Source organism: Phaenicophaeus curvirostris, chromosome 1 (assembly GCF_032191515.1).
Source record: "Phaenicophaeus curvirostris isolate KB17595 chromosome 1, BPBGC_Pcur_1.0, whole genome shotgun sequence".
Lineage (NCBI taxonomy): Eukaryota > Metazoa > Chordata > Aves > Cuculiformes > Cuculidae > Phaenicophaeus > Phaenicophaeus curvirostris.
Genome location: NC_091392.1, coordinates 131,604,271 through 131,616,325, shown reverse-complemented (window position 1 = coordinate 131,616,325; position 12,055 = coordinate 131,604,271). Strand labels below are relative to the sequence as shown.

The window sequence follows — 12,055 nt, the reverse complement described above, 5'->3', positions numbered from 1 at the left end:
GTTTTGCAGCAAATGTTTTCTTTAATGCTGAAAAGGCTGTATAAAGTTCTTGACATCTGCTTTGTTTGTGTAACATACTTGGATCCACATACTCCAAATGGCCTTATTGTAGCTTCAAATGTTGAATTAATGGTGCACGGTCTAGCATCATTCCAATGCAAGTGATTATCCTGTAAGCAAGTCTTGTCCTCAAAATAAATCTTAGCACTGATGATCTTTTGATTTAAAGAAGCTCTTGGTAGTCTAGGATGAATCTTATCTACATGGGGACTTAGGTTTAATCTCATTATAATGAAGAACTGAAAAACATTTTCAGGAAAAGCAGATTTTTCTTTTTTTAAAGGCCACTGTCTAGGTTAGTTGTAATCATGTGTTTCATGAGAAACATAAATTCATGTGTTGGAAGTAATTGAGTAGGTCAGTTTGGCATGCAGTAGTTATCCCCGGACTGCAGTTTATCCCATAGCTAACACCTCTCCGAACTTTGCTGTCTGCTCATACACCTAGATTAATAAAGCAGTGACAAATTGGATAGATAGGGATACCTTAGATGTGAGTTTGTGATTCCTGAAATAAATTACATTTCTTATCATGCATTTTCAAATTCCCCAAAATGTGGTAGATAGAATGGTAAAAAGGTAGAGGAAATCTTGTCGTTAGCAAAAACAGAACAGAAGTGCCTTTTTTAAAAACTATAAGCTATAAATGCTTCAAGGATAACAGTGGAAAATAATAAAGAATAATTGTGGAAATTTCCAAGACTGTAGCTTACAGACCTTGAAAATGTACTATAAATTTTCAGAAATATGACCACTGTAAATAAAGGGTGTTTAATGATTCAATAAATCATTTCTTGAGTTTAACTTCGGAAAATGTTTTAAGACAACGAAAAATAATACTGGGAAAATCCTTAAAGTAGTGATAGTTATATCTAAAGGGAAGAACATTATGCTGTTTTGTGGCAGAATGTTTAATTTTCACCACATGTAGTTCTTCATTAATTTATTTTAAGTTTCTAATTTAATTTTACTTCTGTGGTTACAGGCACAGATCAGTGACTGAAGCATTCAATCTCTCCTTTTTAAAAGTCTACCTATACTTTTTAGTGTGAAGATACAAATATCTAATAAGAGGAGTAAAAATTGAAGCTTAACAAATTTTTCTTTAGTTCAGGGACATTTTGTCAGACCTTGCCCCTTGTATGACTGATGGCTTTGACAGAAGCAGAGTTTCCTCTCCCAGTTGGCCTTCAGAGAGACATGTGTTTGCTTCATCAAGTACAGCGTGACTCACCAGACCACTTTTCTGACTGTACCTTCGGTCTCTCCTCTATTTTCTTTGCTTTTTGGCTTTTGAAGTTGTGTTTCAGTGGTGTGAATATGCATATAAGGTGACATTGTATAAGACTTATACAGTGTGATTTATTTTAGTTAGTTCTGCTGAACAGGTCAGACATGCCAAATCAGTTGCACTTCAGTTAGCCAGGCAAAAAATAACAGAAATAAACAATTCATTGTGTTTGAAAGTAGTAAAACTAACAGAAAATCAAGTCCATCTCAGCAAAATGGCAACTGATCTTTTCTTAGGTAGTATTGCCCTCAGCAGCCCTCTGACCAATAATGTATGATAATACAATAGGTATTGACTGTGATTGGCTTCTCTTCCTTTTTCTTCTACTTTACCCTTACTTTTCTCAAGCTATCCACCAGCCCCAACTGCCCACCAATTGTCAAAATATGTATTTGTCATTTGTCTAAACCACTTGATCATATAAAGATTCCTAATAATTTCTTCTCTTTAACTTGTAATCAGTTGGGGTTTTTTTTAGAGCTGCTTCTATGTTCTCCATTTACTAGTTTGATCTTAACTAAGAGCTCTTTCATTTTAAAGAAGAATATTTCTTTAGGAATCTTGTAAAAACCTAAGAATTCTAACTGGGATATTCATCAAATATTTATCTTTTCCCACCCGTTTAAAAAAAGGTGAGCTAGAGAAGAAGTGAGGGCTCAGTTTTGTCCTCATTTTTGGAAGCACTGCTGTCTTCAGATAAATTTGATGTTAAGTGCACAAGAGCTAGATAGTCTAAAAAGTGACTTCCATTTGTTAAGTAGGCAAAAGAAATGTGTCTTCTATAGAAGCTGAACTGATAGATTAAGTCAAATGTTATTTTATTCTTGCTGGAGAAAACAGTTATTGCAGTATGCAGGTCTCTCTAATGAAGCAAATATTTCATGATATATACTGTAAAGTTAAGTCAATTCAATATATTATGTTGGAAAAATGTTTATTAATATCCATTGTTATTTTGGCATATTACTTATCTCTGTAATTCTCTGCTATGTGATTTTAATAAACAATTTTCTCCATTAAAAAGAAAAGCTGGTTATCTGTTAGTATACGAATCTTTACTTAATTCTACTTTTTTTTTCTTTTTATAGAAGCTGCAAAGAATCAATCCTCCTCACTGTTGTTCAGCCTTACCCTGTAAGTATCTGCAGTGTTTTCTGAATTAGTTTCCTAGCAACATAGCAGCTATTTTTTCTGCCTATATTCTGTCTGTGCTTCTACCTTATCTGTGCAATAAAAAGAAATAAGTGAGATAAGGGCTATGTCTCTTAAAGATGATGTTTAAGACTACATTACTGTGTACTGTGCTCAAAGATTGCATTAGCAAGTTAAATAATAACAGCATCTTTAAACTTGTACTGGGAAGAATGGGTAGAGCAGGATGCGTAGTTCTGCTTCAATTGTGGATATGTTGCACCTCCAGGGTTTTTCTTAATTCTATCTTGGTCGCACAGAGTTACCCTGCCACAGCAAACCAGTTGTACCTTATGCAGGAGAGGGCTTTGTCTGCATATCCAGTGCAGAAGATGCAGAGGTGAGAGGAGAGAAGAAACAGAAAGGTGATTGTGTGAGGGTGGCTTGAAGGGCTGGGGAGAAACTGCAGCCCACCTCAGAGCTCAATTGTTTGTGGAAGCAGGTTCATGACCTGTCAGCTCAAACCCATCCATGAAGAGGGACAGGTGAAAATGGAGAGAAGCCAAGCCCATTCATCCATGTACAGCCACACACATGTTGCAGGCTGCTGAGGGGCCTCAGCGTTGTGTCAGGAGTGATTTCACGTTCAACAGGTCTGTTCACGTCCCTGCTGGCCTGATACACGACAGCTGTGATTAACAGGGGATAAATAATTGCACCCTCTTCACACAAGAATAAGAGGTGAGATAGATTTGACACAATGATGTGAAAACAAGTTTATCTGATGAAGCTGCCAAAATATATATCTTGCAAATGCAACTTCATCAGTGCTGTATGGCATCATTACTACTCACTAGCCTTTCTGGCTGGTTTAGAGGTGGCGATGTAGTTATGCTGCTTCTGTACCTTTTCCCAGAAGCCAGTCTGCAGAGCAGCTACACGATGGGGTAAAAACATACATTCCCCAGCAAAACCAGGCAGGGACTGCTGTGTTGTAGTTAAGACCACTGGCAGTAAGGTGAGCAGGGATCTGGTTGACATTAGCCTTCTTAAATGAAAATGCAGGCATGGTCCAACTAAATAAAAATACCTAACTGCCTTTGAAGCCTGCTGGATTACAGCCAGTGATTTTGATCACAGGGAATATATTAGGGAAAACAAATCCTCACCCACTTGCCTTTTTTATGCAGATTGCCTTATTTAATCCGTTGACAGGCTTCATTCTTTTCTTTAAATGTCAGATGAAGAAAGGAGGGCATGTGCTTTAGTTCAGGTATGAATAGCCCTTAAAAGTGGACTGCAAAGTGTAGTACTACGTGTCTGTGAGGCTTTGTTGCCTGTTTATCACGCTGCTGCTGGTATGAGGGCAAGCCTGCATATGCCAAACACAAGAGAAGATGAAATCCAAACAAACTGTGCACTCCATGTTCAATGGGTGACCTTACAGCACAAGTGTGATCCTCATCCAGACTTTGTACTGGAGAAGATGGAAAGTCATGACCTGGTATATGTTTCCAGCTCTTTGGGTCCAAGCCTTGTTGGACAAGACAGAATCTGCTCCCCTCATTATGTGGCACTGAAGGCTAAGGAATAACTGACCTTTAGATGTCACCAAGCTAGGAATGGCACTGGAGCACTTTGGTGTCCTGTCTGCTGTTTGGGCGGATGTGCCCATTTAACACGTGAATTTGTGTAGCCCCATGAGTCCCCCAGACCTTCCTCAGCAGACAAAGCATGCATGTTCCTGGAGATGATAGATATTTTATCTCACATAGGCATGAAAATTGTCTCCCAAAGAATTCTCACAGAGCAGTCAGAAGATGCAGTTAATGTATGCATACCAGTGCTAGCTTTAATTCACCCATTTTTATACTAAAGTCGAGATGCTTCAGTGGCATGAGCTTAGTTGGGAAAGCCTCACGTGCAGGACTGTTGCACCCTGCAGATCTCCTCTGGTTTGTGCACTCTTACTGTACCTCCCTCCTTGTCCAGACAAGGTTCTTGTTTCATAGCATCCTTCCTTTACCACTTTCAAGCCTCAGTTTTCCTGCAGTGGAAATGAAGTTGTGCGTAGGATTGAGGAGCAGTTAGGCTGCTTCCAGTGTGGGTAGCCAAGTTTGAGACCTGAAGCAGTGCAGACTCTTTCAGTTTATGCAAACTCTGAGCTCTGAAGTCTCCTGGGGACTCCCAAGTTACCTTGAACAGCTATCTGGTCCATGCTGACCCTCATGCTGCTACAGTGTTACTATGAGTAGTGCCTGAGCCTGCTAGGTGACACTCCTCTCAGCTCTGCCAGCCTGGGTGCTGCCGAGCTCTGGCTGTGTACCTGTCCTTGTATTTTGTGCAGGGGGTCCTGTGGCAAATGCATTTTGTCTTACAGTTTGGAAACAACATTAACATCTTCAAAAATTATGACCCACGTGTTTTCCCCTTTTCTTTAGTTTTGCCTTCTCCATTTTTCCTTTTACTATTTTGCCAATAAAACTGGAAAGATGAAGTAGAAACCAGGCAAAGGAAAAGTAAGAGCTTTTAAATAAAGGTTGAAATTCTTCCCCATTCTTGGCAGAAATATGTACTGACAAACATTTAATTGATCTCTTTTCTTGATATTGAACCTTTTTCTTTCTGTCATTGCATGGAAAATATCTGCCAAGATGAATTACAGGAGTTCTATTTCTTAATTGTTTTTATTTGTGCTATTTAGAGTGTGTTTTGTTTTCATGTTTACATATAACCATCCTTTATGATTGCAGGTGAAAGTAGACATAATCTAGAATTATATTACTCTAGTTCACTTAGTACTTTTTGGAAGCTTTTGCAGATGATTTCTGCTTAAGTGCATTCAGTTTTGTTTAGTGCTTTAACTTGTTAATATTTCATCTTAATTATGACCAAACCAAACCATTAGGCTCTCTTTTTTCTTTCCATCAATCTACAAATCTCTGTTGGATTCATATCACCACTGCTTATAAGGAGGTCACTGAACAACTAAAGTAGTTGGAGCAGTTTAAAGTTTTTGTTTCTGGACGTATGGCATTTGATTATAATTTCTGACCATTTCATTCTGTAAATGGACTATTGGTCTGATTATTGCCTTATTAAGTTTCAAGCATTACTCAAATCAAATAACTTGCCTGTTTTGATATCTGTTCAGATTTTATGTGTGGAGATCATTTGATCTGTTACTTTCATGATTAATCTCTTAAATTCCTTGGACATAGTCCAGGCACAACTGAGATTTATGGCAATTTTGTTATGCGTAAGTACTGCAAGGGGAAAAGGAGAAGATCTTTTTCTGTTTTGGAAGAGATATTTCTTGTTATAATACAGTTACACGTCTGAGACACAATATTTGCAGAAAAATTTGGCCTCAAGCTCCGCCAGGGGAGGTTTAGGCTAGACGTTAGGAAAAAATTCTTTACAGAAAGGGTCATTGGGCACTGGAACAGGCTGCCCAGGGAGGTGGTTGATTCACCTTCCCTGGAGGTGTTTAAGGCACGGGTGGATGAGGTGCTGAGGGATATGGTTTAGTGTTTGATGGGAACGGTTGGACTCGATGATCCGGTGGGTCTCTTCCAACCTGGTTATTCTGTGATTCTGTGATTCTGTGAAAAAACTACGATAAGTAACATTCATGGATTGTAATGACCATGGCAGCAATTTCATTGAGAGTCTCACAGTATTTTTCAAGCTGCTTTGCCTTCTGGACTCATGTAACAGTGGCAACTACCATATCGAGACTTGTGGTTGTAAAGAAGGGCATAAAAAGGAAACAGGTTTGTCACAAAGGCTTCAAAATCTAAATGAAAAAGACTACCAAGGTATAGTTTTAGAAATCATTTGGAGGCCACACATTGTGAACATTTTAAACAATATGATTTTTGGCTGCTTAAAGTTGTGAAGTTGGTGCAGAGGTGGTGGCTTTTTTTCTTTGAATGTGTACATTTTTTACAGTTAAGCTGAGGGCCTTTTTCACAGTGTGACTTACTCAGCTTTTTGGTATGATCAGTTCCATACAAAGCTTTGATCCTACACAAGAGAGGATCATGGTGTGGTTAATGACAAAATTGCCATCACTGCATTGACTTCTGGAAGTTCTGACTGGTCCATGGCCATTACCCAACAACTCTTAGGTGTTTGAAGCAGCCTCCTGTCATGTCAGACTTGCACTGCGCAGCCTTTCTTCTTCCATCTGTGTGTGATGCAAATCCCAGTGAGCACTGCTGCTCTTGACCATTGTTCCTGGTGGCCTCTTCTTAGGCTATATGGATTTTTCTGGAGTGTAGTTGAAGTGTAGTGAAAAGATCAAATACATGATCTTTTCAACAGTGAAGATTCAGAAGGTTCAGCATGAACTTTTACGTTAATCATTTCAGCCCTTCTACCCTTCACCTTGTCCCCTATCTTCTCCATGTAGTTCTTCCTCCCCTTCCCCTCCAATCCAATTGCCCTTAGGTTTCTTTTCCCTCCCCACTAGCCCTTTCTCCCATCTCAGGTGCTTTATCATTCACATGTTTCTTCGTTTGTTCATTTTGGCCTGGGTTTGTACGAGGTGAAAGTTTCTTTCATTCCGAAAGGCCCTCAACCTTGCAGAGTTGTAGGGCTGAAAGTAGCATGAAATGGCTGACTTTTTTTGTACTTTCCTGCACTTGATTAAGAGCAGTCACCTGTGTGTGAGAGATAATCATTAATTTATAGGAGTAATCCATGAAAGTAAGGGGCTGAACTTTGGAAAGGCAGAATTCCAAAAGCCAGTGGAGGGGATTTTATGGAGGACCTCTACATTTAGCAATTGTAGAGATGGCCCATCTAGTCATGAGATGAGCTGCGATGTCTGCGTATTCCACAAAGTCTGAAGCTGACTTCTGGTTTCCTTCATGGTTTGTTGGTACTCTTGCAATAAACAAGACTGTCGTTTACTGTAGATGGAATGGATTGGATATTCTTAATGCCTGCATTCAGGTGATTCAGAGAGGATGTGCTGGTGTGGACCACCAGTACCTCATCACACAGAAAGTGGGGGAGAACACACCTGAGGGTGCTAAGGGAGATATGGGCACTCTGGTGCTAGCTACTCCAGTTACCAGGCAATTGAGAATGAACTCTGTTCCCTCTAAGAGGGCTGAAGGCTCGGCAGCTCAGCTGAAGTGCATTTACACCAATGCACGCAGCATGGGGAATAAGAAGGAAGAGCTGGAAGCTGTCATAGGGCAAGGAGCCTATGATGTCGTTGCTATCACAGAAACGTGGTGGGACGACTCATATAACTGGAGTACAGCTATGGTGGGATACAAACTCTTCAGGCGGGATAAGAAGGGTAGGAGAGGAGGCAGGGTAGCCCTCTTTGTAAGGGAGGACTTGGACACCGTTGAGATGGATTGTGGTGATAAGGAGATTGAGTGCCTGTGGGTTAAAATCAGAGGAGCCCACCAGAAGGTAGATTTTGTGATGGGAGTCTGTTACAGACCACCCAGCCAAGGAGAAGCAGCTGATGAGCTCTTCTATAAACAGCTGGGGTTAATCTCTAGATCAATGCCTCTTGTTCTTGTGGGAGACTTCAATCTTCCTGATATCTGCTGGAAGTATAATAGAGCAGAAAGGAAGCAGTCTAGGAGGTTCCTGGAGTGCGTGGAAGACAACTTCCTTGCACGGCTGGTGAATGAACCAATAAGGGAAGGTGCCCTCCTGGACCTGCTGTTTGTGAACAGAGAAGGCCTTGTGGGGGATGTGGCAGTAGGTGGACGCCTAGGACAAAGTGATCATGAGATGATAGGGTTTTCTGTTCTAGGTGAAGTGAAGAGGGTGGTTAGCAGGACAGTAGCATTAAATTTCCAGAGGACAGACTTTGGACTCTTCAGAAGGCTGGTTGGCAAAGTCTCATGGGAGACAGTCCTTAAGGGCAAGGGAGCCCATGAGGGCTGGGAGCTCTTCAAAAAGAAAATCCTAGCAGCTTAGGAGAAAGCCGTCCCCATGTTCCGGAAAAAAAGCCAGCAGGGGAGAAAATCAGCTTGGTTGAACAGAGGGATCTTGAGTGATATCAAGAAGAAGAGAAACGTTTATGGGCTCTGGAAGAGGGGACAGGCCTCTTGGGTGGACTACAGGAGGGAAGTGAGATTGTGTAGAGAAAAAATCAGAAGGGCTAAGGCTCAGCTAGAAATCAGATTGGCAAAGTCTGTGAAAGATAACAAAAAATCCTTCTATAAATATATAAATAATAAAGTGAGGACTAGGGAGACCATACAGTCCCTATTGGACGCACAAGGAACAACAGTGACAGGGAATGAGGAAAAGGCTGAGGTACTTAATGCCTTCTTTGCCTCAGTCTTTAATTGTAAAGAAAGTCGTTCTGCCTGTGTACAAACCCAGGAACTAGAGGAGCAAAATGAGGCTCCCATGATCCAAGAGGAGGTGGTCAGAGCCTTGCTAGCCCGACTAGACACCCACAAGTCTATGGGGCCGGACGGGATTCATCCAAGGGTATTGAAGGAGCTGGCGGATGTGCTGGCCAAACCCCTTTCCATCATCTTCCAACAGTCCTGGAAGACTGGGGAAGTTCCACTGGACTGGAGGCTGGCTGATGTTGTGCCCATCTACAGGAAGGGTCGCAGGGAGGACCCAGGAAACTACAGGCCTGTCAGTCTGACCTCAGTGCCAGGGAAAGTCATGGAGCAGGTGATCTTGAGTGCGATCATGAAGCACATGCAAGAGAACCGGGTGATCAGGCCCAGTCAACATGGGTTCACAAAAGGCAGGTCTTGCCAAACTAACCTGATCGCCTTCTATGACAAAGTGACTCGGCTGCTGGATGAGGGAAAGGCTGTGGATGTGGTCTTCCTGGACTTCAGCAAAGCCTTTGACCCAGTTTCTCACAGCATTCTGCTTGAGAAACTGTCAGCCTCTGGCCTGGAGAGGCGCACACTCTCCTGGGTGGAAAACTGGTTGGATGGCCGGGCCCAGAGAGTGGTGGGAAATGGTGTGAAATCCAGCTGGAGGCCAGTGACAAGTGGGGTTCCCCAGGGCTCAGTGCTGGGTCCAGCCCTGTTCAATGTCTTTATCAATGACCTGGATGAAGGCATCGAGTGCACCCTTAGCAAGTTTGCAGACGACACTAAGCTGGGTGGAAGTGTTGATCTGCTGGAGGGTTGGGAGGCTCTGCAAAGGGATCTGAACAGGCTGGACCGCTGGGCAGAGTCCAATGGCATGAGGTTTAACAAGGCCAAATGCTGGGTCCTGCACTTGGGGCACAACAACCCTGTGCAGTGCTACAGACTAGGAGAAGTCTGCTAGAAAGCTGCCTGGAGGAGAGGGACCTGGGGATGTTGGTTGACAGCCGACTGAACATGAGCCAGCAGTGTGCCCAATGGCATCTTGGCTTGTATCAGAAATGGTGTGACCAGCAGGTCCAGGGAGGTTATTCTCCCTCTGTACTCGGCACTGGTGAGACCGCTCCTTGAATCCTGTGTTCAGTTCTGAGCCCCTCACCAGAAGAAGGATGTTGAGGCTCTGGAGCGAGTCCAGAGAAGAGCAACAAAGCTGTTGAAGGGGCTGGAGAACAGGCCTTATGAGGAGCGGCTGAGAGAGCTGGGGTTGTTTAGCCTGGAGAAGAGGAGGCTGAGGGGAGACCTCATTGCTCTCTACAACTACCTGAAAGGAGGTTGTAGAGAGGAGGGTGATGGCCTCTTCTCCCAAGTGATGGGGGACAGGGCAAGAGGGAATGGCCTCAAGCTCTGCCAGGGGAGGTTTAGGCTGGACATTAGGAAGAAATTTTTCACAGAAAGGGTCATTGGGCACTGGAACAGGCTGCCCAGGGAGGTGGTTGATTCACCTTCCCTGGAGGTGTTTAAGGCATGGGTGGACGAGGTGCTAAGGGGCATGGTTTAGAGCTTGATAGGAATGGTTGGACTCGATGATCCGGTGGGTCTCTTCCAACCTGGTTATTCTATGATTCTGTGATTCTAAGTGAGGCTTAGCTATTCCACACCTTACCAGTACATTGCACATGTTGGGATTGATGATCAGACCATCTTAAAATAGTAAACTATAAATAGTGTAAACAGTAAAATGTCTGTGATAGAGCACCAACTTTTAGGAGAGGAGCCAAATCTGACCACTATTTCAGCAATTAAATTTGTGTCATACACTTTAACAACGAAATAGTCCTGATGATGATTTGTCAGTGCCCTGTGGTTATAACAAATTACTGCATGGTAAAAATCCATGTTTTTGCTTCCATGTCCCTGCCTGCTCCTATGCAATGCTCTTGTGAGCCAGTATAGTTTTTTTCAGCCTTGCTCACAGCTATGAATGACAGTATTTAGTTTGCCTTTGGGCATTATGTACTGTTCCACTTTAATAAATTTAATTCTTCCTCTTATTCACATTTTATTTGCTTGCTAAATTTTGCTTCATATGATTGCCTTTAGGGATGGACCAAAAAGTCAACGCATTCTTGCAGTCATGCAATTTCTCCATGTTTCCTAACAAACGTAGTATTTCATATTAAGCTAATGACTAATTTTAAGTAACAAGCATAAATTGATAGCAAATATACAATTTGTGGCTATTTAAAACTACAGTGTTTCTGCCTGATTTTGTCACATCGTCACAGAGCAGGTCTTCTTTTCACCTTGTGACTGTCCCATACTTCTGTCTTGTTCCATTTCTTTATGGTGGCTCAGTAGTACACTATGCTTGTCTAAATGCTAAAACCTTCTTTTTCGTGAGCATGAGTAAAGCTTTTGTTGTCGAAGCACCTCTACCAGCAAAAGCACTCAAAGGGGCTTTTGCGGCAAATAAATACCATTTCCCTTTAATCTCCCCTAAATTGTGATTTACCTCCAAAAGCAGACAAAGTACTAGACATTCTTATTTTCATCAAAAAACAATTTCCCTCAAAGAGTATTGTTTCTGAGATCTGTTTAAAAATAGCTTGCTATAGTGCTGCTGATAGAAAGAAGATCTAATTTTGAAAAGTCCAGAAAATGAGAAAAATAATGTTTTTCAGAAAGCCTCCTCATGTTACAGCAGTCTCTGGGTGTTTTGACCCTGCTGATGGGATGTCCATTGATTGCAGTCCCTAGTAGGAAGGGTTCAAAGTAGGTTCTCAGTCTTCTCTATTATTTCCACCAAACAAATCTCTATGCAATGCTTCAGCACACTTGTTAGCAGTTTCTCCAGGTAGCGTTGAAACAATCAGCTGAATTTTTACTGATTTCTGTGTAAACAAGTAAAAATTATTAAAAATCATGATAAATTTGAACTTTTAGCAGGGAACAGGGCTTGGGTCATACGGTGTGAAGCTTGTGGGTTTTTGAAACATTTCAACTCCTTGTTAAAATATGTCCTCTCATTTTGCAAAAGTCACTCTAATTAAGCTGGTTTACCTGTGACAATGCAAATACTTTACTTGCAGTGATAGATGTTCTGCATTAGTGTAAACATCTCCTGCTTAAGGTCATTAACTGAGAATAATGGCTTCCATTCCGCTAAAAGACAAAGTATCAGATACAAATGAACCTGACACTCTGAAAATCATTACTTGATAGCATTCTTTGCCTACAAATGTGAAGACATT

General features: G+C 41.8%; 1 protein-coding gene across 3 annotated transcripts in view; it reads left to right on the top strand.

Moving 5' to 3' along the window:
• FRMPD4 (FERM and PDZ domain containing 4) overlaps positions 1 to 12,055 on the top strand; it is a 351,431-nt gene that overhangs the window by 313,859 nt on the left and 25,517 nt on the right. For all 3 annotated transcript variants that reach the window (XM_069874549.1, XM_069874557.1, XM_069874567.1), the window contains exon 5: positions 2,439 to 2,484. In XM_069874549.1, coding sequence (XP_069730650.1) covers positions 2,439 to 2,484 — 46 coding nt within the window. The remainder of the gene's footprint in view (positions 1 to 2,438; positions 2,485 to 12,055) is intronic.